The following is a 27,662-nucleotide window of genomic DNA, read 5'->3' as shown; positions in this document are numbered from 1 at the left end:
TGACTTGTGTATATATTGTCTGACTTATTGAATTTATTAATATGGTAGCTTAATCATACGCAGGGAGGTTCATAAGTCAGGCGTTCATGACCAAGGGACAGCTTATAGACTAGAAAAGTATTAACTCTTACATATGGATGGCTCTTGGGCTAGGTACATAAGAGGCTCAATGTGCTAGGATTTCATACTAGTGGGTGGAAGGGGGAGACTTTGTAATGAACCTTTAGCATGAATTCCATTAAAATATATTTTGATATCCATAATATAATTTGCTAAAATTTGTTCATAGTTCCTTTGCTTAATTGTTTCATTTTATCATTTTGTGATAAAGTATCTCAGCTACAGCACACAATATCTTAATACCATGTGTCAATCACTTGGACACTTCAAATTCAAATTTCACTTAAATTTGAAATCAGTTTTTATACCCACATTTGATATTAGCATTGCCAAGTATCTCTGTTTAACACTGTCCATAATTGGGAGGAGTTGGAATGGTGCTCAGCACTCTTAATAAAACTAACTGGTCCAATTACAACCATAGTAGCTGCAAGACTAGCTTAGGGGTCCCGTGGCAAAAGATTCAACTCCTGCTATCCCAAGGCCTATCTGCCATTGGCAAGGCACTATATGAGTGTCCTTGAATCACCTCCACTGAACGAATGAATGAGCTACAATGCTCATACGTTGATAGCATCCAGACAAAGCAGTGTGCTTCATTGGTACCACACCTAGCACTTAAAGTATTCACTCCCTCCACCTATCATGCATTGGCTGCAGATCATATCAGCTGCATAACACATACTATTACTTAGCAAGGTTACTTTGATATTACCCACACCTTGACCTTAAATCCAATGAAGAATAAAGGCAATATGCACATTTGATTACCAATATTTCCAAGTTCTTTTACAAGTCTCAGGCTTTGACAGTGTATTCCTGTTCCTTTATTATCACAAAGTACAAATGCTAGAGCTACTTCTCAATTGAATTGTGGGTGTATCTTTACCAGAAAGTCAGTGTTTGCTCAAGGCAAGCTCAATGCCAGCTTTCTGAGGGCAAATAGTGATGGTCAATAAATGCTGGCTTTCTACAAATGATTATTTAACATCTCAGATATGCCCTAACCACAGAACGGTGGGGAAGGGGAAGAATATTTTGATGGCAGAAGTATTATGCAGTGAAGTTCATGATATCACCACTTATTGAATGAGATCAAGTCCGTGGTTGCTGTTAGCACACCAATCAGAAGTTCTGTGTGTAGTTCCCTCATTCGATCCTAATCATTAAATTTCAGATGTTATTGTTTTCATAGTATTAGTTCTGTAGCTATCCTAGTGTACTGACGTTTTTCAACAGGTACATTCGGTTTTCAAAAATTGGCTAAGCCCATAAGATGCTCCACAGGAACTTAATAGACATTGCTAGCACAGAACAGTTGAAAAATAAATGGAAGGTCAGTATTGCCTTTTTCAAATGGAATGTTGGCTAAAGAATGGAGTTAAGCATGTGTATTGTATGTTTTGAGTATCACTTCAATTTAAGAAAAGCGTCTTGCATATTTATCAAGTACATCCATTGTAGCCGTAAATCCATTCTAGATGTCAGAATAATTTAAATTTGTCACAAGACGGGATATTGTAGATTGTATTTGTGTGACACTAAGATGCAATGATAACTATTTTACTGCCTCTTCCTCCCTGCTGTTACTTTAAACAGATACAGTTCTTGCATATTATTTTATGCAGATTAAGTTCCTTAGCATTTCTCTAAATACGCATGCTTTGTTTTCTATACTATACAACGTACTCCAATTTTATTTGCTCAGCGCTTAATCCCTCAGTAAGGGCCAGTAAAAATGCTGCTTTCATTGGAATATCATAGATTAAACAACTTGGAAACAGACTGGCCAATCAAGCACTCATCTGCACCTTCTCATTAACTTACCCAGATTCTACCGTTTGTGCCTGCACACTAGTGGCAATTTACAGTGGCTAATTAACTACCAACCTGTATGTCTGTGATGAGGTAATTAGAGCACCTTGCTACATCAAGAACATGTAAACTCCCACATGCAGCATCAGAAGTCAGGATTGAACCTAGATCACTGGAACTGAGAGACAGCAACTCTATGAGCTATGCTACTCTATTACCCTGTTGTACATTTTCCTTCTATAGTACAGATTGTTTGTCAACAAAGACATTTTTTTGTTTCAAGACCATCTTTCCAGTGTTCTTCTGTCTGCTTCAGGGCAGAATTGGGAGATGTTCAGCCATTCTGAAGGTGTTAGAAACTGGAACTCCAGGTATAATCCAACTTCTTTCAACTCAAATGCAGCAATTATAGAGTTTTCTGCCTTTGGGTTTTTTCAAGATTTATGCATTACATAGTTAAACCTGTCGGTATTCAAGTAATTTACTGTGGTGCTGAAATCTTCCTGTTAAGAGACATTTGACAGATGTGGAGCGATCTCCCCTTGTGATGATGAAGTTGGCATGGATCATGGACAAGTCTTTATTACATTTGTCATCTGGATTCTGAGCAGATGCTTTGGTGCTCATTCATGCTGATAACCCATGATTTTTGTTCTGTGGAACCTAACATTGGGGCAAATTAACCGTATTCAATGTAATGGCAATTTTATCACATTTCTCTAGAAATGCTTCTAAACAATGACAGTGTAAAGAAAGGAGGAAACTTAAAAATAAAGCTGATCTGTCCTACTTAAGCAACTTAGAGAATTTTCCTAAAGATGTATAAATAAATACTGTTGTCTTTCCCAAAATATTCTCATGAAGCTCTATTTTAGCAGCTGACTTCAGTAATGATTCAGTTTGCTAAGGGACAGATGTTATCGCACAGTGCATGCCATCTTGTGGGATTTTACTGTAATGCCCAATAAAGCATTTATTAAAAGTAAGGAATTAGTTTTGCTTGGCATCTTGTGTAAAACTGAGCTGTCCCATAATTTATTTTGCTTGAATGTAATAACTGTGAAGTTTCCAGCTGTCATTTTTTTCAATTAGTACCTTATATTGGATATTATAACGTGATGTGAGGAATTGTAAAAATATCTGTCTCCACACTAGACTTCAAGATTAAACAAATGCACCTAAACTATGCTTTGAAGCTTTTCAGTGTTAATGATCACTGGCTTTCCTGGTTGTTTTTAAACCTGTTAATTCCTCACAATACTGCCTGCCTCATCACAAAGTACAAAATATCTTTAGCAGTTAACACCACTTTACATTCTTATGACACCAATGGCTACACATTATCTGTAACTTAACTTGAGAACTTTACCTTCCCTGTCAACTTACTTTGTCAGTTTTACAGTGGCTTAGGCTACGTCCACACCAGACCGGATAGTTTTGAAAACACTGGTTTCGCGTAAAAACGATAGGCGTCCACACTCTGCGTTTTTAAAAATATCTCTGTCCACATTAAAACGGATATTTTGGCGATACTCCTCCTGCGCATGCGCAGGACACATCTACCGAAAACAAGCAACATATTTGGTGTTGAATCCCGCCGTGAAAGACTTGCTGAAGTGTGGACGTAGCCTTAGTTGGCACCTCACTTGTCGAGTTCAGTGTTTAATTTCCACTCCAGAGATTTAAATACAAAACTTCTGGTACTCAGTGCACTACTAAATGTGTAATCAAAGCTGCTGGCTTTCAGATAAGGTGAGATGTTGAGCTGAGTGGTTGTCTGCTTTCTCAGGTGGAGGTGAAAGGCAAGACATTATTTTGAAAAAAAATAGTAGTGTTCTTGCTTGCTGTTCTTATCCAGGCCAATATTCATTCATTTCTTAAATCAACATTTCAAAAGGTATTATCTGGTTATTACCTTTTCAAAAGGATGCATGTTGTCAAAATTCCTATTTTACAATAGTGACTATGCTTCAAAAACACTCCATTGACAATAAGATGATTAAGAAACATGAAGGGTGGGGAGATGTAAAATTTAATTTCTCCTTTGTTGAACAAGAGATTGCAATAGAGCCCAGTGATAAGTGAACTTGTGATGTAAGATCATAAGTCATAGCAGACTTAGCACATCCAGACTGCCACCTTTCCCTCTTCCTGATCAAGAACCTATCAACCTCTTTTTGAATTAACCTCCTCAGCTGTCTGTGATAATGAATTCTGCAGATTCACCACCCTCTGGCTAAGATGTTCCTCCTCAACTCTGTTCTAAAGAGATGACCTTTTATTCTGAGGCTGTGCCTCCTGGTCCTAGACTCACCCACGACTGGAAGCGCCTTCTTCACATCCACTATGTCTAGGCCTTTCAGTGTTTGATAAGTTTCAATAAGATCCTCCATCATTCTTCTAAACTCCAGTGAGTATAGGCCTAATGCCACCCATCACTACTCATACGTTAACCTTTTTATTTCTGGAATCATTTTTGTGAACCTCTTCTGGATCCTCTCCAGAGCCAGCATGTTCTTGCTTAGATATGTGGTCCAAAACTGCTCCCAATATTCCAGAAACCTATAGGGACTCCCGCACTGGAGCTCCCAAGTTCCTTTGTACCTCTGATTTCTGAGTTTTGTTCTCAGAAAATAATCTGTGCCTTTATTCCTTCTAGTAAAGTGCATCATCAAACACATCCAATGCTGTTTTTCCATTTGCCGATTTGCCATTCTCCCAACCTGTCCAAGTCTTTCTGCAGACTCCCCACTTCCTCAATGCTACCTGCAGCTTCACCTATCTCTGCATCACCTGCAAACTTGTTCTTGGAGCCATCAGTTCTGTCATCTGATCATTAACATATAATGTGCAATGTAGCAGACCCTGTTACCGGCAGCCAACTAGAAAAGGCCGTCTTTATTCCCACGCTTTGCCTACTGCCAATCAGCCAATCTTCTGTTCATGCTAGTACCTTTCATCTAATAACAAGGGCTCTTATCTTGTTTAGCAGCCCCATGTGCAGCAACTTATCAAAGGCCTTCTGAAAATCCAAGTAAACAACATCCATCAACTTTCCTTTGTCTCCCTAACTTGTTGTTCCTACACAGAATTTTAACTGACTTGGCAGGCAATATTTCCCCTGAAAGAAATAATGCTGACTTCAGCTTTCTTTTTTATCATGTGCTTCCAAGTAACCTAAAATCTTATCCTTAATAACAGACTCTAAAATCTTACCAAACACTGAAGTCAGGTTAAGTGGCCTATAGTTTCCCATCTTTTGCCTCCCTCGCTTCTTAAACAAATGGAGTGACATTTGCAATTTTCTATTTCTCTGGAACCATTTCTAACGCTGGTAACTCTTGAAAGATCATGCTCAATCTCTTTAGCTACCTCTTTTAAAATGCTGGAGTGTATTCCATTGGGTCCACCTTCAGACCTTTCAGGTTCTCAAGCACCTTCTGCTTAGTAATAGTGACTACACCAGAATCAGGTTTATTATCACCGGCATGTGACGTGAAATTTGTTAACTTAGCAGCAACAGTTCAATGCAATACATAATCTAGCAGAGAAAAAAAATAAATAAAATTTTAAAAAATAAATGAACAAGTAAATCGATTACAGTATATGTATATTGAATAAATGTTTTTAAAATGTGCAAAAAGAGAAATAATGTATTTTTTTTAAAAAGTGTAGTGTCCAAAGATTCAATGTCCATTTAGGAATCGGATGGCAGAGGGGAAGAAGCTGTTCCTGAATCGCTGAGTGTGTGCCATCAGGCTTCTGTACCTCCTACCTGATGGTAACAGTGAGAAAAGGGCATGCCCTGGGTGCTGGAGGTCCTTAATAATAGACGCTGCCTTTCTGAGACACCACTCCTTGAAGTTGTTCTGGGTACTTTGTAGTCTATTAGGTTCATCTGCCATTTTTTTTTTAGTTTCTTATTTCTACTTTTCCAGTGGTCCATTGCCAACTCTTCCCTCTTTCTCTTTATGCATCTGGAAAAGCCTTTGGTATCCTCTTTTGTTATTAAGTAGCTAACCTTCATATTGCATCTTTTCTCTCCTTTTTGCTTTTTTAGTTGCCTTCTGTTGGTGTTTAAAAGCTCTCCAATCCTCTAGCCTCCCAGCAGTTTTTACATTATTGTATATCCTCTCTTTTGCTTTTATGTTGTCATGGTAGCCATTTTCTCCCCTTTGGATGAAATGATCCTGTGTTTTCTGAATTACTCCCACAAAATTCTGCTGCTTTACCATCATCTGCTAGAGTCCCCTTCTAATCAATTTCGGCTAGCTCCCCTCTCGTGTCTCTGTAGTTACCTTTACTAACATGTAATACTGATACAACCAATTTTAGCTTCTTACTCTCAAAGTGTAAGGTGAATGCTATCATATCACTGCCTCCTAAGGGTCCCTTTACCTTAAGCTTCCTGATAAAATCAGTTCATTGCACTGCACCACACCCAGAGTTGCCTTTGCCCTCCTGGGCTCAAACACAAACTGTTCTAGAAAGCCAGTTTGACGTCATTCTACAAATTCCTTTACTTCGGATCATCGCCAACCTGATTTTCCCAGTCTATGTGCATATTGAATTCCCAAGACCACCATAACATTGCCTTTCTTGCATGCTTTTTCTATCTCCTTTTGTAATTTGTACCCAGCATTCATGCTACTATTTGGAAACCTGTACACAACTCCCATCTGGCTCTTTTTGCCTCTGCAGTTTCTTAATTCTACTCACAAGGATTCTACATGTTGTGATCCTATAGCACTTCTTGCTCAGATCTGATTTCATTTTTTTTACCAACAGAGTCATTCCAACCCCTCTTCCCATTTGCTTGTCTTTTCAATTGGAAGTATATCCTTGGGATGCTTAGGTCCCAACTATAATCTTCTTTCAGTCATGACTGATGCTCACAATGTCATACCTGCCAATTTCTAACTGCGCTATAAGCATATCGACCTTACTTCATGTGCTCTATGCATATACTATACTCAGTGATAGTTCTTTCTGAGTTCATGTTTATTGTCCTATCGTCACAGGTTTACAGAGCAAGCACTGCATATGAATGAGCATCCCTTGTTGCTCTCAAAAGCAAAACACCATGCTGTCTTAGTTATGCTCATGGAAGCTTGAGTGGTATGGTGGTGCAGTTAGTAGAACTCAGATCACAAATAAGAGAAAATCTGCAGATGCTGGAAATCAAAGCAACACACACAAAATGCTGGAGGAACTCAGCAGGCCAGGCAGCATCTATGGAAACGAGTACAAGAGCAGGACTGGAGGGTTTTGCCCCAAAATGTCAACTGTACTCTTTTCCATAGATGTTGGCTGGCCTGCTGATTTCCTCAGCATTTTGTATGTGTGTTGCTTAGTAAGTAGAACTGATGCCTCACAACTCCAGCAACATGCAACCTTGGGCACTGTGCGTGTAGTGTTTGCATATTCTCCCTGTGACGGTGTGAGCTACCACTGAGTACTCCAGTCTCCTCCTCCATCCAAGATGTGGTTAAATCAGTTAATTTACTGTGTAAGTTGTAGAGTTATATAGCACGGAAACGGGTCCTTCAGTTCAGCTGTGCATGCCTGCTAAAGTGCCTCATCCAAGCTATTCCTATTTTCCACCACTTGGCCTGTAACCTTCAAAACCTTTTAAATGTTTTTACCTGTCCAACTATCTTTAAAAAGTTGTTATTAAACCTGTCTCAACCATTTCCTTTGGGAACTCGTTCCAAAATGAGTAGTTGAGTCAAAAATTGAGGATTGTGGGGATTGTGATTTGTCGTCTTCAAAGACGTTTTTGTATTTCAATCAACGATGTATAATTTAGAGTGCTACATCTCCACGTGTAAATAGGTTATCCAAAACTATATAAAAATGGTTCAATTTAATATCAGAGAATGTAGATGCTGTACAATCTGAAATTCTTTCTCTTCACAGACATCCACAAAACAAGAACCCCAGAGAATGAATGATAGAACATCAGATCCCCAAAGCCCACCCCTCCCCTCACTTGTGCCAGCAGAAGCACCAATTCAGATATTCTGGATGAGTCTGATATTAACAGCTTGTAGTCATGAACTATTTTTGTTTTCTTGTTTGTGATTTGTTTCATAGTGTAATCACAGCTATAACATAAAAAACAAGTAATAGATTTGGAATGATATATTGAAAATTTCCAACAAAATTCAATTTTGTTTACGTTTCATTGAAATCCAAGCTACATATTTATGGATTTATATTTAAGGATGGGTTTGATGCTTTCTTGTTCCAGTCTAAGCTTCGACTTTGTATCTTGAAGTTCATCCACTTATGAAGTGTTATTTGTTTCAGCTAGCCAGTTCTCTTTAGAAAGCATTACACTTCAGTGCTTTCTTTGGACTAGAACCAAGTTAATAAAAATCTGCCAGTAATGGTATGGAAAGCTGTAATCACAAGCAATTCATCTAACCTGCTTTAAACTCAATATGCTATAAGAATAAGACAAAATCTATACATTAAAGAGGAAAAGGATTAAATTTTCAAGCTTAATGCCCTTTCTCATCCTTTTCACTTCTAATAAGGGGTTTTTGACCTCTATCTATGTTTCTCTCCACAGACGCTGCCTGCCCAGGATGTTTCCAATGTTCTCATTTTATTTTAATTTCAGATTTTTAGGATCTATAGATTTTTAATTTTTAATTTAAACATTTTAGTTTTTTGAAACACAGTGCAGTATTGTGATTTACTGAAGTCTTAGTGAGAGGCTAATACTATATTTAGATGTGCTTTAATATAGTTTCCTTCAGAGGAATTTTTAATGGGAATCTGTATTTCATTTTGATCGCAATATACTGCTTAAGCTCTGGATTTAGTGAAAGCCAATTTATGTGCCTGATTGAATATGGTGCCATTAAAGTTTTTGCTTTCCAAGCCTCTCCACCTGATCATCTTTACATACGAATTTACATGCTGTACTTTCCATTCCACTGACAGACTAAGGAAGTTACTGATCTAATGGAGGCATTCAGTTAGAGTGAAGAAATGACATTTCCAAAACTGAGCAACACACAAAGTGCTGGAGGAACTCAGCAGTCCAGAAAGCATCTATGGAAAAAAGTACAGTTGATGTTTCGGGCCGAAATCCTTTGGCAGGACGTATGGTTTTGGCCTGAAACGTTGGGTGTACTTTTTTCCATAGATGCTGCATAGCCTGCTGAGTTCCTCCAGCATTTTGTGTGTTGCTCAAATTTCCAGCATCTGCAGACTTTCTCTTGTTTGTGACATTTCCTATCAATAGCTTTTAAAATTAAAAGTATCAATTAATGGAGTGGTACATGCTTTACTTACTGCTTACTGTTTCCAGTTGGAGATTACATTTTACTACTTAGTTAAGTTGGTGGAGCAAAAGAAAGAAAAATTCCTGGTAAAAGTTCAAGTTCTGGTCAGTAGAAAATGTGAGGGAAGCCAATAAGAGCATAGACAAAAGGCTCTTTGCTTGATGTACAGTCATTGCAACCAGTTTACTGAATGCGTCCCAGTCTGGAATTCTGCTTGAGCACAAAGTCAAATGCATTATTTCTGTTGTTAAAAATGTGAACTCCAACTTATTAGAAGGTAATTTCATAAGAAACTGACAATAGAAGGAACGACTGATATAGGAGATAGTATTTAATACAAAACCGCCCCAGCCCTTTTCAATATTCTATACTTTGGTGCCTTATGCTGCTGTTGAGGGAGATTCATTTTGTCCCAACCAATACTCATAAATGTTTAAGCCATCCCATGGTTAATATCTTGGATCTATTACCAATATTTTAATGCCTAAGGGGTTAATTTGTTCTAGTCAAAATGTGCTGTTCTTGTTTACCTTATTGTTGTCATGTTTTCCTGGACATCTCATTCGTTTAATTTCCTGGTAAGAAATATTTTGAATGTGGTTAGTAAGAAGTAGTAAACATCATCTCCAGCACAATAAAGATGTAATTCAAGCCAATGATTTTCAACTTGTTGTGGGAAATCATTATAAATTATAGAATAACATTTTTTGAAAAGTGCAGTAGTATTTCATGATTACTGTTGGAATATAATGTTCATTATTCCAGAGTCATGTACCACAAAGTGCAGAAATTTGGGAATTGTTCCTTAGACTGCTGAATGGTGGTCTGTTCCTTTCTAAACACGTTGAGTTATATACTACAGGGACAGAAATATATCAGTCCGGATCAATGGAGTTATTTCAAACTGGAGAAAGTGTGAAATTTTAACAATTCTTTTAAAATGTGGAAAATCATTGGCAGTTACAATGAATGCATGTATAGCATGATCCTTCCTTCTGATCTATAAGGTGTTCCATTGGCTTTCTCTCTTTTCTGCTACTTTGATTGCTTCATTGTTGAAGGGAGGATTCAGGCCTATCCAGGTAATATCAACTAATTAGTAACTTATCCTCTCAATTGGCTTTGCTAAGTGCTGAAAATTGGACAAAGGGCTGTAAGGCAGCATTGTTAGAATTGTTTTTACATTTTTGAAGCACTTTTCAACCACGCAGCTTGCATATCTGTTTGTATTCAAAGTTACCTTACAAGTGTTAAAAATTGTTGTCTTAGACTTTGTTTTAGAAGAATTGTTGTCTTTGACTTTGACAAGTTTTAGAAAAATGAAAGTTCTTTACTGACTCAAGATGATGTCTTTAAATTTTTTATGTAAGTTCATGAAGTTACAAGTGAAAAGTCAAATAACAAGTAACTTTAAATGATTATGCAGTTTCTTAAATGGCATGAGTTGTTCCCTGATCAGTTTATCTTAAAGATGCAAGTAGGCTGGTGTTCCTCTGATGTAATTGGGAGCTCTATTTCTGCAGGACATGGTAGTTGAAATATTGGAGTTCACCACCAGTGAGCCTCTGCTACCAAGTTACTCTTGTCCTTAATGCAGCGACCTGTTATTGGAGGAAGTGGCCAGCCCAAGTGCAGTTCCTGTCCAGTGTTTATTCATGAGTCGAGCTTTTCTTTAATTGGCATGTAGTGTCTGAATGGAAACCTTTTTCTGTGGTTTTGTTTTGAAGGCTTGATTAGAAAGGAGTGTATAATGTAATTTGTGAATGACTTGCAGCTGTAGTAGGAAGTTTTGTTTTGTGACAGATCTTTTTTTTTCCTGCAGTTTTTTCAAAGACCACCAATGCAACCAACTAGACCCAGCATACCGAATAATAATCCTTCCATGCGTCCAGGGACACAGACTGCAACGGCTGCAGTCTATCCACCCAGCCAAGGGCCTATAATAATGATGAATCCACCTGTGCCATATCCCCCAGCTCCTCAGGCTCCCTATTATATTGCTAATCCGGTAAGAGGTGTGATTGATATTTCAAACATTATAATTATCTCAACTAGTAGTATTGTTATTCTTTATAAATGAATCAACATGTATTTGGAGAGTGAGGATTGCACGTACTTGTAAACAAATGTGTCTCTGCATACAGTTGGGGGTATTACATTTTATAGTCTGCAACTCATAAATTAGTCATGTTTTGCTTTTATTAAATCGCATTTGTTTCAAAGTTTTGAATAATTCAATTTGTATTTTAGTTGAGTATCATAGAATCTCTTAACAGTACAGCACAGAAACAAGCCCTTCTGAACACAATGCCTGTGCCAATTTAAACTGCATATGGTCTACGTACCTTAGTTTTCCACCTGTTCATGTGCCCATCTAAATTTCTCTTAAATATTGCACCTAAAGATCTCATTGTAAGTCAATAATCCAAATGATCCTGCTTCCATTTGCTATATACTTTCCCCTTAAATCTGGCCTTTCCAAATGTAACAACACAAGTATCTCCATCTGCCATTTCTCTACCCACATTTCCAACTGGTCTATATCCTGCTGAATCCTTCTACACTGTCCACAACTCCTCCAATTTTTGTGCCACCTGCAAACAACCCACCCACCTACATTTTCATCCAGATCATTTATAGATATTACAAACAAAACCTCTCAGCACTGATCATTGGTGAACACTAATGGTCACAGACCTCCAGTTAGAAAAACACCTCTCCATCCCCTACCTCTGCTTTCTATGGCCAAGCTAATTTTGAATCCAGTCTCACAAGTTTCCATGGATCCCATCTGCCTTAATCTTCCAACTGGCAGCTCCGGGAGGTTACCAGAATGTGTGTATGGGAAGGGGCAATGCACTGGCCTGGCTGGATTAGCCTACTGTGACAGATCTTGTAAACTGTTCTAAGTCCACGTGTACTGCATCCACTGCTCTACCCTCAACAATCATTTTTGTCACTTCTTCAAAAAAAACTTAATAACAAAGTTTATAAGACATGACTTTACTACACAAAGCCACATTTCTATTCCTAATATAAGTAGATCTTATCTGTAAGAATCTTCTCCAATACTTTATCGGCCATTGATGTATGAAAAGAAGGCAATGGCAAACCACTTCTGTAGAAAAATTTGTCAAGAGCAGTCATGGTCATGGAAGACCATGGTCGCTCATGTCATACAACATGATACATACATACATGATGTTGATTGATATATGGACCCAAAGCTTGTAGTTTTCAGGTTTGTCTGTGCTGCCCTTGCTATTCTCCAATATCATGGGGCCTCATTTTGTAGCTAAAGACGATATTTTGATCATCATCAAGGCCCTAACAATCTCCTCCCTGTATCTCTCTGCCTCCTCCACCATAATGCTCTTCAAGAGACCTACAACATCATGCAAGGCTCCTGAAACTTGCCATCCTTGTAATTCTTCCTTGCAGGAACAAGATGGTCCTGTATTTTGACCAGCTAGCCTTTAAGCGACTCCTATGTATAGACTTGCTCAGTGACAATTGCTGCCAACCAACATGCCCCAGCATCAGCTCAATACCTTTTTCAAAGTTAATGCTTTCCCTTGAGGCCTATTGTTATTCTTATCTGTGATTAAGTGAAAACTGAGAGTTATGATCACTATTCCCAAAATGATCTCCCACTGAAATTACAAAACGCTGGCCAGGCTCATTTTCCAATACAAGATCTGGTAGAGCCCCTTGGTTGGATTAACTACATCCTACAGCAAGAAGCCTTCTTAATATATTCTGCCCTATTTAATTCTCTAGCATAAACATAGTCCCAAGTCAGTAATAGGGAAATTGAAGTCACCCGCTACTTCTAACCTTTTGTTTTTACATCATTCCATAATCTGTTCATGTACTTGATCCTTTATCTCCTGATGGCTTTTGGGAGGCTTATAGTTTAAATCCATCATAGTATTTGCACCTTTCTTATTCCTGACTTCCTCCCATTTTGCTTCACTGGCTGAGTACCTCCAACTTGCCTTCTCTAAGTGCCAGTGTCATTCTCTCTGCACAGTAGTGCAGCGCTTCCACCTTTTCTACATCCCTTTCTGTCATGACTGAAACATTTGAATCCTGGAATGCTGAGCTGCTGGTCCTGCCTTCTGTCAATCAAGTCTCTGTAATGGCCACAACATTATAGTTCATGTAGTAATCCAAGCTTTAGGTTCATCTGCTTTACCCGTAATCCTCCTTGCATTGAAGTAAAAGCACTTGTAAGTCCAACCTTGCTCATTAACCTGGCCCTGCCTGAGTTTCCTTTCAGCCTTACTTCATCTATCCTGTACATTCTCTTCACTGTTGACTTTATTCTATTGTTCCCAGACGCCTATCATGCTAGTTTTAATTTTTATGAATAGCACTTAACAAATCTCCCAGTGGGGAAATTATTACCCCCCCCCCCCCCCGCCCCAGTTTGGGTACATTCAGTTCTCCTTGTACAGGTCTCAGTTGCCCTGTACAAGAGCCAGTAATCCATGTACCTGAAGCACTTTCCCCTCCAGCTCCTTCGTAATGCCTCTAACTGTACTATCTTACTACATTTTGCCTCGCTGGCACATGCCACAGGCAATAATCTTGAGATTACAGCCCTAGAAGTACGGCTTTTTAATTTTATGCCTAACTGTCTAAATTGTCTTGCCAGTCTTCATCTCTCTTCCTTCTGAAGTCTTTAATACCGATACGAACTACAACCCCTTCCCCTTTCAAAATATCTGTGCATGTTAGAGACATCCTTGACCCTGATATCAGGGAGGCAACACATTATCCTGAAGTCTCGCAGCCACAGGGATGCTTATTTGTTGTCCTCATTAAAGATTTCACTGTCATTATTTGCCTAGTCTTTAATCTGCTCTGCTATACATCAGAGGCAGTATGGTGCCACTAATCTAATTGCTGTTGTCATTTTGTCCTAAGAGGCCAAACTCTCAATTGTACTCAAGTTGTATTCTTGTTTGAGAGAGGAACACAATCCTTGTCCTTCTGGTGGTCACTCATCTATCTGACCTGAACCACTGGCATGATTACCTCCTGAAACTCCGGTCTGTGCACTCTCTGCCTCCTGTGTGCTCTGAGTCCAACTGCTGCCCCAATTGATCATGTGGTTTGAGAGGAGCTGCAGTTGGATACACTTACAGCAGGCATAGTAGGAAGGACACTTGAAAACTCTCGTCTCCTTATTTCTTGGGAGGGAGCATACGATCCCACCAACTGCCATTGTCGCTCTTCTAACTCAGGGACAATGAAAAATCCCACCCTACTCTTATCAATTTTAGTTTTATTTAATTTCTATCCATATGTTTAGTTTATTGTACTAATTGTATTGTGGGAAATTAGTTCTGAAGGTAGTATGTGAAGATATTGAGTTATGATATGATATTAAATAGTTAGTTACACTTCTGCTGGAACTTCCATGTTTCCAATATTAAAACAGCTTGTCATACAAGCACTCTGCCTTGGCTGTGACTTTAACATTGGCCTTGTTACCCCACTATAGCATATCAACCTATATAAAAACTAGAGTGATTAGTGATTTGAAGAATTGAGATAATTTTAATTTTACAACTCTGTAACCAAGTGGTTGAACATAGGCAAAGCTGTGGAAGCCTTTACTGTTAATAGCATGACAATGGCCAGGGAAGATAATTGAACATTCTTAAAAGATGCCAGAGAAGTAACAAATGATATGTGCAGGCCTTGTGTGAACATGGGCAAATTCTTAATCCCAATTAGTTTATTGATTAAAATTTCAAGTGGTCTTTTGTCACAATGGAATGAATACTCAACCAGTCATGAGCTGTCCTATTAATCCTGTTTGTTCTCTATGAACTCTTCTTCCCCATTGTGTAGATGACAAAATCATTCATGGGGGGGGGGGGGGGTCTATTATACACCCTGTATGATTGCCAGTCCAACTGACATTTAGTGCTCGCGCACTGCAAGCTTTGCGCATAATCATGTATTTAGGGTTTTTTTTAACCTGTTTTCTAATGGTTTAATTTGATTTCTTAATGTGTCATTTGTTGTCAACAGTATTTCAGACTACATTTGATTAAAGTAAACTAAGCCCTTGTTACCCACTGACTTGTTATACACAAATGTGTAGACTTCCAAGGTCAGCCATGTATTATTTGGATTTGTGGCAAGCACCACTTGTTCCTTCAGAGCCCTCTCCTGTCGTGCCTGATAAATCCTGTTTGCCATGCATTCCATTTGATGGCTTCTGCTAGCAATATCTAGTGCTAGTGAAATATCTATAGCCTGTAAGCAGCTAAAGCCTGAGCCGGCTGCTTTTCTTTAGTTTCTGTGCTTATTCTGCACAAATATGTAAAAGTATGTATTTGACATTACTTCTGTGTGGCTTCCAAATCATGTTATCCCTCAGTGCCTTCGTAAGTTAATGTAGCACTTACATTGATATGTGGCTAATATTGTGTCAGGTGTGTGGCTGAGGCTGGAACATCAGTGAATTAAAAATATGTGTAGGATTGTAGCCAGTAACAGGATGAGGGCTAAGTGTGTGGCTGGTGCGAACTTCAAGGATGTCAGTAGTAGTGCTAACAGCTCTGTGCGCTGCCTCATTGGGAGCCACGAGCTATCAACTGCTACAAATGGTGATAAAGTCTGAAGCCAGTCAATCTCCTCCTTCAATGGTTCCACTTAATCAAAAGTGAATTGTACTTGATTTAATGAGCTATCCAAGGGTTATATGACTGATTAAGGACTGGATGTGAACTAGGCAAGCTAAAACATACTGACAAGTGGAAAACATGTGAGCATGACTTAATATCAACTAAAACATTCATTTTGAAGAAAATAAATCTGGTGCTTTCCTGGTGTATATGACTAATAAACTCCTAGGCTTCCAGTGGGGTACAGGTATCGATTTTAACCCATGTTTCGATGACAAACTCTGCCATCTTCATCAGGGATGATGCCTGTGCATGTCTAGTCCGGTGTTATTTATACCCTACTGTCTGTCCCTCCTGATTGGTTAGTCCTCATCCAATCAGGTTTCCGCCTCCCACCTTGTTGACAGTTGAATTGCAATTCTAACTTAGAGCAATGCCTTCATCTTTGTTAAAATTCTTTTCCTCCAGTTATATTTCAATGTCTTCCTTTACCAGATGGTCCCAAAAGCCATTGGTGCAGCACAGTAGTTTAGTGCGGTCGAAGTCAATCCTATGGACGTTTTGAATGCAGTGTTCTGCTACTGCTGATTTCTCCCAGTAGCCCAAATGGATACACTTGTGCTCCTTGATGCAGGTTTCCACTGTGTGTCCTGTCTGGCTGCTTCACATTCATTGGGAATCCTGTAAACACCAGACGTCCTGAGTCCCAGGACATCTTTGACCCACATAAGCTGTGATTTGAGCTTCCCTACTGGTTTGTGGATAGTATTAATCTGGTATTTCTTCAGGGTCCTGAGTGATCCTTTCAGAAACCGTGGAAATATAGGGAAGATAGATGGTAGCAATGAGGGTTCCTCATTGTTAAGTTTCCTGGTTTTTTCATTGGCCCTTTTAGGGGCCCAGTTGATTTCCCTCACTTTGTCACCATTCTGTAGGAATGCCATGTGTAATCATCTTATTTCCTTGTGGAGACTCTCTGGGTCTGAAATAGTTTTCGTACGGTTAATCAAAAGTTGAAAGAAGCACTCTATATTGGCAGGTGTGACAGTGGCTGTTACTGTTGAGGAATACATCCGTGTGAGTGGGTTTCCAATAGATGCCATGTCCGAGGCTGTCGTCTGGTTTCCTTTGTATTAGTATGTCTGGGAGCAGGAGGCAACCTTTCTTCTCGATCACTGTTGTAAATTGAATGTTTGGATGTATGCTGTTCAATTGATCATGGAACTGTTGGAGTGCCTGTAGTCCCTACGAGGTGTCATTGACTGAAAAAACATTTTCTGTCTTCCCTCTATTTCCACGGTTTCTGGAAGGATTGCTAGAATCCTGAAGAAATACTGGATTAATCCCATCCACAAACCTGTAAGGAAGCTCAAATCACAGTTTATGTGGGTCAAAGATGACCTGGGACTCAAGGCAGCTGACGTTTACAGGATGGCACACATCAGCCAGATGGGATGCATGGTGGAAACCCGCATCAAGGAGCACAGGAGGTGAATCTGTTTTGGTTACCCGGAGAAAACAGCAGGACAGAAATTTGCATTTGCAATGGCCGATTGATAGGCACAATGGCTTTTGGGACCGCCTGGTGAAAGAAGCCATTGAAATTAAACTAAGAGGAAAAGAATTTTAACAAGATGAAGGTCTCACTCTAAGTAAGAACTGGAATTTAATTGTAAACAAGGTGAGATAGCGGAAACCTGAATGGATGAGGAGTAACCAATCAGGAAGGACAGACGAAAGGGGCTCTGTCAATACCAACAGACTAGACATGCCCAGGCATCATCTCTGATGAAGATGGCAATGTTTGTCATTGAAATGTCAAATAAAATCGATATCTGTACCCAGCTAGAAGCCTGAAAAGAGTTGATTTTTCACCTTGAAGTATATATTTTAGCAAAATCTTATGATTTAAAACATATTTACTAGCAGGATTTATTAATGGAAATATACAAGCTGAAGTGAAATAATGTGTATAGCAGAAGCTGGGTTTGGCAACTCTGGTGGTATCCACTAGCTACTAGCTATGTAATAATGGGATTGTCTGAAGTAAATGAACCTCCTTGAGGCTAAATTAATCAAAACAAACTGTACTTGTTTTGATGAGCTAAGGTATATGAGTGGAAGCATACAAGTTCCAGTGAGGGCCAGATTTGCAGTGAACGTCTAAAGCTCCAGGGGTCAGAACTGGAATTGGATTGCCAGCACAGCTGAGTTTAAGAATATAGCTAATTGAGCTGGCAACTATTTCATTGGACCCTAGCTATGAATGGTAAGAAAGGTCTGAAGCTTGTCAATACTTCTCTATAAGTCAAAAGCTAACTGCTTATTTTAATCAACTAGAGCATATTTATAAGCTGAAACCTTGATGTGAATTGAATACGAGCTTATGAACATTAAGAACTGAAACATACATAAAGAAAATTCATGTTTTGGAATGGCCAATTCATGTAAGGTATCCCAGAAATATTGATGAACTTAAACAGTTTTGTATGGAGGAATGGTGTAAAATTCCTCCTTGCCATTGTACAAGTCTGATCAGCAGCGACAGGAAACATTTAGTGAAGGTTATTGCTGCTAAAGGAGATTCTACCAGCTATTAATACAAGGGTCCACTTACTTTTTCCAGCCTGGACTGTGAATGATTAAACAATGTGTTCAATAAACACATGAAAAGTACAATTGTTTGTGTGTTATTAGGTTAGGCAGATTGTGTTTGTCTATTATTGTGACTGAGATGAAGATCAGACCACATTTTATGAATTGTTAATGCAGAAAACCAGTTAATTGTAAAGGGTTCACAAACTTTTCTTGCAACTGTCGAAACTGAAACTTTGCATTAGTTGAAATTTGTGAACATATCAAACTTAAATAGTTGCCATATGTACGAAGTACTTGGCCATTGTATGTCATTGTAATTTTAGTGGCATTACTGGAGGCCTTGAAAGGATCTGCATGTTTTGTTAAATGCTGTAAGTTTGTCCCTATCCTTCACAATTAACAATGACTTAGGTAATGTGAAATATTGAGCCATCCTTTAATGAATTAAAGGCATTCAAGAAAATCAGCACACATTCTTTGAACTACTCAAAATTGATATACACTGAACCCCTCTGAATTCGTGCTCACATAACACAATTCCATTTTGTCTCAGTTCTTCCCAGTAAAGTACATCTGTGACATCGCATGCTCTCTGTCCCTTCAACAATTTGCAAAAGGATGTCCAGTCTCCATACATCTCTACCTACATCAGGAAGGCCTTAGGTCTCTCCCCTTTTAGACAACCACCACCCCCCTCCATTTTGCGGAATGTACTTGCAGTCAACAATTTCCCTTTTGCCTTTTCCCACTCTCTGTAAACCCAAGGTATAGCCATGGATACCTGCAGGTGCCCCAGCTATGCCTGCTTTTTTGTCAGTTGTGTGGAACAGTCCATATTCCAAGCCTACACTGGGATTGCTACCCAACTTCTTCTGCATAGGTGCTGCTTTCTACACCCTTGTCAATTTCATCAACTTTGCATGCGACTTCCTCCCTGCCGTCAGATTTACCCTGTCTATCTTGGACACCTCTCTTCCCCTTTCTCAATCTCTATGTCTCCATCTCTGGAACCAGACTGTTTACTGATATCTTTTATAAACCTAGTGACTCTCACAGCTATCCTGACTGTATCTCTTCCCACCCTGTCACTTGTAAAAAATTTGTCAGTTTCTTTGTCTCCGCTGCATCATTTCTCAGGATGAGTCTTTCTGTTCCAGAACATGAGATGTCCTCCTGCAAACAACAGGGTTTTCCTTCCTCTACCATTGATGCTGTCCTCACCTACATCTCTATTTCCCAGACATCTACCTCATGCATCTCACCACCATCATAACAGGGATAAATTTACCCTTGTCCTTGCTTACCACGCCACGAACCTCTGCATTCATCCATCATTCACTGTAACTTCTGCCATCTTCAGTGGGATTTTACCACCACAGACATCTTTTAATTCTGCTCTGCTTTCTGCATGGATCACTGTGTAACTCCCTTGACCATTCATTCCGTCTTACTAACGTCCTTCCATGCACTTAACCCTGCAATCACGGAAACCCCTACACCATGATTCAGGGCCCCTAGCTGTCCTTCCAGGTGAAGCAACACTTCACCTGCCTCCTATATTGGTGAGACTTGCTGCAGATTGGGGCATTGCTTCATCAAGTATCTTCGCTCTGTCTCGCAACAGCCCACATCTCATGATGGCCACATATTTCAATTACACTTCCCATTCTCACACTGGCACCATCTGTCCACAGCCTATTCTGCTGCCATGATGAAGCAAGTGCAGGTTAGAGGAGCTAACACTTTGTAATCCATCTTGATATTCTCTAACCTAATGGCACGAACATTGCTTTTTCTAAGGGTTCAAACTATTTTCTAACTTCCTTAAAGTTCCCTCCAAACATTTTTTTTCCCTTATTCTGGTTGCCCTCTCACTCCTCTTCTCATCCCTTCCCTCATAATCTGCTCATCACCTCCCTCTGGTTCTCCACCTCCTTCATTCCATGGTCTACTGTCCTATCAGATTCCTTCAGCCATTTACCTCTTTTATCCTTTCACCTATCACCACCTATCTTCTCACTTGATATCCCCTCCCTACCCACCTAAATGCCCCCCCCCAAATTATAGTACGACAAGCAAGATTATGCTGCTCATTGTCCCCACACCTTTTTATTGTGACTTCTCCCTCCTTCACTTCAAGCAGTATTGAAGCACCTCGGCCAGAAACATTGACTATTCATTTTCTCGATAGATACTGATTGGCATGCCAGCTTTTTGTGTGTGTTGCTCAATATTGAAATATTCCTTTTTTCCATAATATATATTCATAAAAAGTTAAGCTCAATTATCGAAGATGCATTTAATTTTGTTAAACAGTTTGGTTTTATGCAAGTATTCAAAAATAAACTAATCAACCTTGTGTCTAGATGATTTACTGACTGCTTCCTGTTTTTAATAAACCAGTTTTGCCTGCTGTGCTCCATATGTCAAAAAGGGATGATATTGTAGAATTTTAAGTGTTGTTTAAGTTGTTGTTTGATGTTGTTATTTCCATGCCCTTCACCCTTGATGCTCGACTTTCAACAATAAGCCACCAAGTAGAATCTTTGAGCAATGATAACTGGCTTCAGATTACCCATCATGCTACAAATTCTCAGCAGCAATTTGAAATATTTATTGTCTTTTGCTGTCTGTGGTTGTGAGGACTTAGTTTTGAGCAGTTAAAAGATCTATGGGATTTGACATGAGAGAAGACACAACTGATCAAGCAGCTTTTTTGGAAGAGCTAAATAGAGCTAATTGTGATGAGTTTTAGAGCTCGCATAAAAATGAAATGTGTTTCAGAGAAAGGAGAGGAGTGGAGAAAACAAAAGAATGTCTATGATGGTGGGAGGACAAGTGCAATTGGTGATGGTGTTGGCTGAAGGGATGTAGCAGCTGCTCTGCCAGGAGATGAGAACACAGATACTAATGCTGTTGGAATGGTGAGTTACATTGCATTTGCTGGAAATCTGAGATGAAGGAGAATGTTGGAAATACGCTGAAGACCTTTAAAGTATTTATTGAGGCACTCCCCCTGAAAATTATCTTCTGCAGACTCCAGCCTCAACCCCATTTACACACAATCACTTCCTTCTCCTTCTCCCAAGATCCATACAAAAGACTTTACTGATTGACCCATTGTTTCAATCTTGTCTCACAACTAACTTCTTCCTAATCTTTCTAACCTCTTTTCCCTCTTATATCTGTGGCACCTCTGACTCTGTCTCCACTTTGACATGTTCTTGCTTCCTGGTCCTAACTGGTTCATTTTCACCATTCCTCGTACCTCCATTCCACATGAAGACAACTTGAGAGTCCTTTGTTGGCGTCCTATTCAGGAAGGAACACGACCCCCTCTACCTCTACTTTTCTTCACTTTGCTGAACTTGTAACATTGAACAACTTATAAACTGTTCTCTGGCTTCAAGCTGGATGCAGGTATCGATTATAACCGGTGTTTCATTAACAAACTTTGCCATCTTCTTCAGGGATGATTCATCTGAAGAAGATGACTGAGTTTGTCATTGAAACGTTGGTTATAATCGATACCTGTATTTAGCTTGAAGACCAAGTAAAGTTTGTCATATATGCTGGGAAAGCAGTAGATCCTTTTTCATTGAACAACTTGTCCTTTTAAGTTGTAGCTATAGAAAACTGCATGCCCTCAAGTTGCATCTGTCCCTTCTGGGATATATTGCCCAGTATTTTGTTTCACTTTTGCTTAGTCCAGAACATTAATCAATTTACAGCAAAATCAAAAAATATCTTCACATCTTTCCTTGAAATTTTTCTCTCCATTCCAGTTGGTAGGCTAGCAACTGTTATTAGCTACTTTCAACAGACTCCCATAGCAATCTTGATTACACCTTCTCCTGTTCTGCTTCCAGAAAGTTTTCTGTGCCATTATCGTAATTTTAGTTGCATCTATTCTGTTGCAACACTTGCAACGCCAGTTCTTCTGAGATAACTTCCTTTTTTTCTTAATTATGAATTCACTTTCACCGTAGCTCCTGGGTGTCTCAACCACTTCAGTTTCCCGTTCCTTGCCTTGCACTCCACCAAGACCTACCTGCAATCAATCATCCTCTGAAATTTCCTCCAAATTCAAATGATGCCACACTAGAAATATCACCACCTCTGCTTCCATAAGGGCATGAGAAATAAAACAGGGTCACGTCATTTGATCTCTCATCTGCTCCATCACACAATAAAATCATAATCAGTTGTTTAACCTCATCACTACTTTTCTGCCCAACCATACATCCCTTAATTTGCTTGAATATATAAAAATGTTTAGAACTCTCTCCTGAGTATATTCAGTAAACACTTCTAGTGCAAAGCATTCCAATGATACATCATCTTCTGTGTAAAGAATTTTCTGACTGGCCAGCCACAGTCATATTTGTGACTGTGATAACTGGTACTAGACACCTCAACAAGGGGAAACTGCATACCCATGCTGTGCCTGTCAAGCCTGACAAAAATTTTGTATATTTTGAACCTTGTTCTTCTAAATTCTAGAACATACCTCTTCAGTCTGCTTAAGCTCTCCTTGGGAAATGAACCTTCCATCCCCAATTACCTGATGCCATATCAGTCCGGTGAACCTTTGCTGAACACGTCTTCCTTCCTTGGGTAGGAAAACAAGACGTGTAAGTACACAGTATTCAGGTGCAGCTTCGTTAGGACCTTGTGTGATGTTAATAAGATCATTTTAACCTTATACACAGATCTTTTTGCAATATGGGGGGACATAAAACCTGCTCCCACATGAGAGCTTTTGGTGATTTATATACAGTGGCACTTGGACATGACAAATGGACATTTTTCATCCTCTTCCTGTATAGTGGGAAGAGGTAAGAAGTCAGATTTTCAACTTTGGTGGTTATGGAAAGGTGTTATTGGAGAAAGAATGAATTTTGGTGAAGATGGTTGAGTGAACCATGAAAAGCACAAGTTCCTCAGTTCCTTGCATCCCCGAAGGTAGTTCTTCTTAAGCCACCAGCCATTATATCCTTTTCAGCGTTGCAGCAATTTCTTATATGTGAAACCATTCACAGTTCTCCGAATTCAGTGTACTGCAGTTGGTGTTCCCAGTGTGGCTTTCTCTGCATTGAGGAAGCAAATGTGAACAGTTTGCAAATCATCTCTGTTTAATATACAGAGTAACCCTAACATTTGAGTTGCCTGTCATTTTAATTTACCACCTAGTTCAGTCTTTGGCTCTTGCACAGTTCCAAGAATGCCCAACATAAGTTTGAGAAATGGTATTTCCGTACCAGACGTGTTACTGCCCTCAGGATTCAAAATTGCATTCAACTATTTTAGATAATGAGCTTTTTCCGTTAGTATCAGAGCTGGCTAGTTCTAGTTACTGTATCTGGTGTGGCCTCCTGTATATTGGTGAGACTCGACGCAGATTGGGAGACCGCTTCGCTAAGCACGTACTCTCCATCCGCCAGAAAAGCAGGATTTCCAGGTGGCCACCCATTTTAATTCCACTCCCAATTCCTATTCCGACATGCCAGTCCATGGCCTCCTCTACTGTCGCAATAAGCCATACTCAGGTTGGAGAAGTAACACCTTGTGTTCCATCTAGGTCGCCTCCAACCTGATGACATGAACATTAATTTCTTGAATTTCTGGTAATGCCACCTACCCTCACCATTCCCCATCCCCTTTTCCCTCTCACTTTATATGCTTACCAGCCTATCACCTTCCCCTTTTCTTTCTTCCGTGGCCTTCTGTCTACTATCACGTTCTCACTTCTCCAGCCGTGTATCTTTCAGCAATCAACTTCCCAGCTCTTTACTTCACACCCCCACTCCCCCGGTTGCACCTCTCACCTTGTGGTTCTTCCTCCCCTCCCCACACTTTCTTACTCTGAATCATCATCTTTTTTTCCAGCCCCCCTGAAGAAGGGTATCGTCCCACAACATTGACTGCACTCTTTTCCATAGATGCTGCCAGGCCTGCTGAGTTCCTCCAGCATTTTGTGTGTGTTGTTTAGATTTCCAGCATCTGCAGTTTTTCTCTTGTTTGTGGCTAGTTCTGGTGTCTTGTCTTCAATGTGTAACATTAACTCTTTTCACAGACACCGTTTGAGCTGGTTATTTCAGATTTCCAATAAATGCAGTATTTGTACCTTACCTTTCTAGCATTGTTTTATTCTCTCTGTTCTCATTCTTCTTCAAATGACTTCTCCTTTAGCTAAATTAGATGCGATTAACAGACCCTTCTCAGCCAGTGCCACCATCACTGTGTCATTGTGCCTCCCTTGGAGTCTACCTGATCACACCTTCTGCAACTTCAAAACATGTTTGATTATTGACATGAAGTTTTTATGAAGTCATTGACCTGAAAATTTAACTCTGTTTCTCTCTCCACAGATACTATCTGATATGCTGAGTATTTTCAGTGTCTGTATTTTGCTTTCTGAATCTGGGACAAGACTGCAGACTAAAGTCACTTAATGCCACCTTACTGTGGTATTATTTTCAAGAAAATCAATTGAAATAACCCTTTTCAGAACTACAGTGTTTAAAATGTAGTTAGTTAGGTATGATGTATTAGAAAACTAATACTGATTTTTGCTTTTAACAGTTCCGCCCTAGTGCGACTCCATACATGGGGCCACCCCAGCAGTATCCTGTTCAGCCGCCTCCTGGTCCATTCTATTCTGGACCAGGTCCTGGCGATTTCACTACATATGGTAAGTATTAAGTCACTAATAATATTGGAGGCTCTGTTTCTTTTAAACAAGAACAGAACATTTATTCTGAGCTCATGAAATTAATTTAAATTTAACATGTTTTAACTTCTCAGTTCATTTCAACTGTTGTTTCAAACATAAGTTTATTGTGTGCCATGTTGGTTATTACTGATAAATATGTCTCAAAGACACTTAATTACAACCTTGTTTTGTGAACATTGGAAATAAGACCTTGAGCAATAATACTTAATATTAAAATGGATGTGCTCACTTCTTGCCCATTGATTTCTCCTCCAAAATAAGATTTTTATTAACAGAATTGGATTATGCTGTTGAGACTTACTTCATTCTTATTCCAGGTCGTATTGAAATGATGGGCTTCTTTCTACAGTTGTTTTTATTCATACCCTCCTAAAGATCCTTGTGTCAACCATGCAACTCCAGTCCTACACCACATGTCCAGTAACAGCAGTTGGTCATTTTATTTTATTTTATTTTCCAGTATGGCTCAATATAGGCCCTTAAGCTTTTTGAGACATGCAGGCCCAGCAATTCCAGACAACCACTTTTAACCCTAACCTAATCACAGGACAGCTTACAATGACCAGTTAACCTATGTAGTACATCTTTGGACTGTAGGAGGAAACCAGAGGTTCCAGAGAAGATCCACACATTCTACAGGGAGGATGTACAACAACTGCTTATGGAGCGGCACCAGAATTATACTCTGAACTCTGGAACACTCCAAGCCGCAATTGCGCTGTGCTAACCCCTATGCTACCATGGCGCACATTAGTCCACAAATGACTAGATTCATTGAGTTCAATATCATGATTATGTTTTAGTGATTGGATATGAGTTAACCAAGGTTGCTATTTCGATAACCAGTGTCAAAAAGCCCCTTTCTTTCCAGTCCTGATGAAGGGTCTTGGCGCAAAACATTGACTGCTTATTCCCCTCCATAGATGCTGCCTGACCTGCTGACCTCCAGCATTTTGTGTAAGTTGCTCAAGATTTCCAGCAGCTGCAGAGCCTGTGTCAAAAATTTTGAGTTGTATGACGGTGGTGTAGTACTTGTGCTTGCCTGTCTAAATAAAATTTTCCTAGTGAGATCAGTAAAAGCATTACCTAAGCAACATATCGTCAAACTACTTTGACTCCCTTTGGATCATTTTCACAATCCAAATATTGCCTTGTGACTGCAATTTAAAATTTAGTTTATGATATCTGTACATTTTTTTCTGGTGATGCCATAGTCAGATGGCAAAAATACTGATGCTAAGGTATGTAATTTGCATATAGGATTTGTAATTGTATATTGCACAGCTTTCTGAGATTATTTAGTATCTATAAATATTCTACTACATTTATAATGTGTTATAAATGGTATAATGTGTTAACAATTTAGAAAGTAATGAATACCTGTGACTGCTGACAAAGATCTCAAATCATTTAACATTCATAGAAAAATAAAATGTGGAGATCAACTTCAGCACAATTCGGCCAAAGCATGGAGCTGTTTCCAGTTATTTCCAACTCTCAAACTCTCAGCTCACCAAGTTACCTCTATCACTATGGCTGGCAATATATTTTATCTGAGCTGTCAGTACTTCAATCAATGATTCCACTGCTCTGCTGCCAATTACCCTTCAAGTATCTGTTTCTTTTGTTAAATCATAAGCTACCCTGATTAAGATTGACTTTAATTTAGGACCTTCCCCCTCCCCAACCCCAAGGTTATCTGTATCCTTCTCCATAAATGCTAAATCATGATTGTTGGCTTCATAACGTTCTAAAATTGCCAACTTTCCTATTTGCTGGATCATTTCCTATAGGTATCCAGTTCTCCACTTCACCTGTACAACCAGAGTTTACTTTTATAAACAGCATCTGAAATTAACCTTGCTGCTTTCCCAATTAATGTACTGCAGTCAAATCCCCTTTATAACTGCTGTTATTTCTGCATTTTTCAAAAACTTGCACCTCTCATACTAGTGCTTATGGTAATTGCAACTTCTTCTTCCTCAGATCAAGAAAAATTTCCTCTTGCTGACTTTCCTACGACACCTCCTTTCTTTATATCTGTAGTAACATCAACAAATAAAGCTATACTTCATCTTCTTCAGCCCTCTCGTTACCTCATCATTGTGATCCAGGAATCTCGCTGCCATTCTCCCTATTATTACCTATATCACACTTTTAGCTATCCTTTTGTGCCCTCTGTTTACAACCTTTATTTCAGAGATTCCTTATGTTACCTAATTAAGTGCAGACAAGCTACAGGCAGATATTCTCATTCAAGCAATTTTAGCCTTTCAAAACATGTCGAGGTATTTGTATATCTCCTATGAATTGTGCACACTAATGTTATTCATTGTTGGATCACTTTGCTTGTTCTGCTACCTAGTAGCCTAATCTGTAGTTTCGCTGGTACAAGTTAGGTTGTGGCTTAATTATCCCAAGATATCTTGATGACCTATAGAGAATAAT

At 39.2% G+C, this 27,662-nt stretch overlaps 1 protein-coding gene across 19 annotated transcripts in view; it reads left to right on the top strand.

Annotated features, from left to right (window-relative positions):
* The window catches only part of eif4g3b (eukaryotic translation initiation factor 4 gamma, 3b), a 314,500-nt gene that overhangs the window by 170,737 nt on the left and 116,101 nt on the right, over window positions 1-27,662 (top strand). For 12 of the 19 annotated variants that reach the window (XM_073031699.1, XM_073031706.1, XM_073031705.1 and 9 more), the window contains 3 exons: window positions 10,295-10,315; window positions 11,056-11,241; window positions 25,064-25,172. In XM_073031699.1, the coding sequence (XP_072887800.1) occupies window positions 10,295-10,315; window positions 11,056-11,241; window positions 25,064-25,172 (316 nt within the window). Of the gene's footprint in view, window positions 1-1,373; window positions 1,457-10,294; window positions 10,316-11,055; window positions 11,242-25,063; window positions 25,173-27,662 lie in introns of those variants that run through there. The other 7 variants (XM_073031707.1, XM_073031701.1, XM_073031697.1 and 4 more) reach the window with 3 other exon arrangements.

Source organism: Hemitrygon akajei, chromosome 29 (genome assembly GCF_048418815.1).
Source record: "Hemitrygon akajei chromosome 29, sHemAka1.3, whole genome shotgun sequence".
In the NCBI taxonomy this organism is placed as follows: domain Eukaryota; kingdom Metazoa; phylum Chordata; class Chondrichthyes; order Myliobatiformes; family Dasyatidae; genus Hemitrygon; species Hemitrygon akajei.
This window is presented reverse-complemented; position numbering and strand designations above follow the sequence as displayed.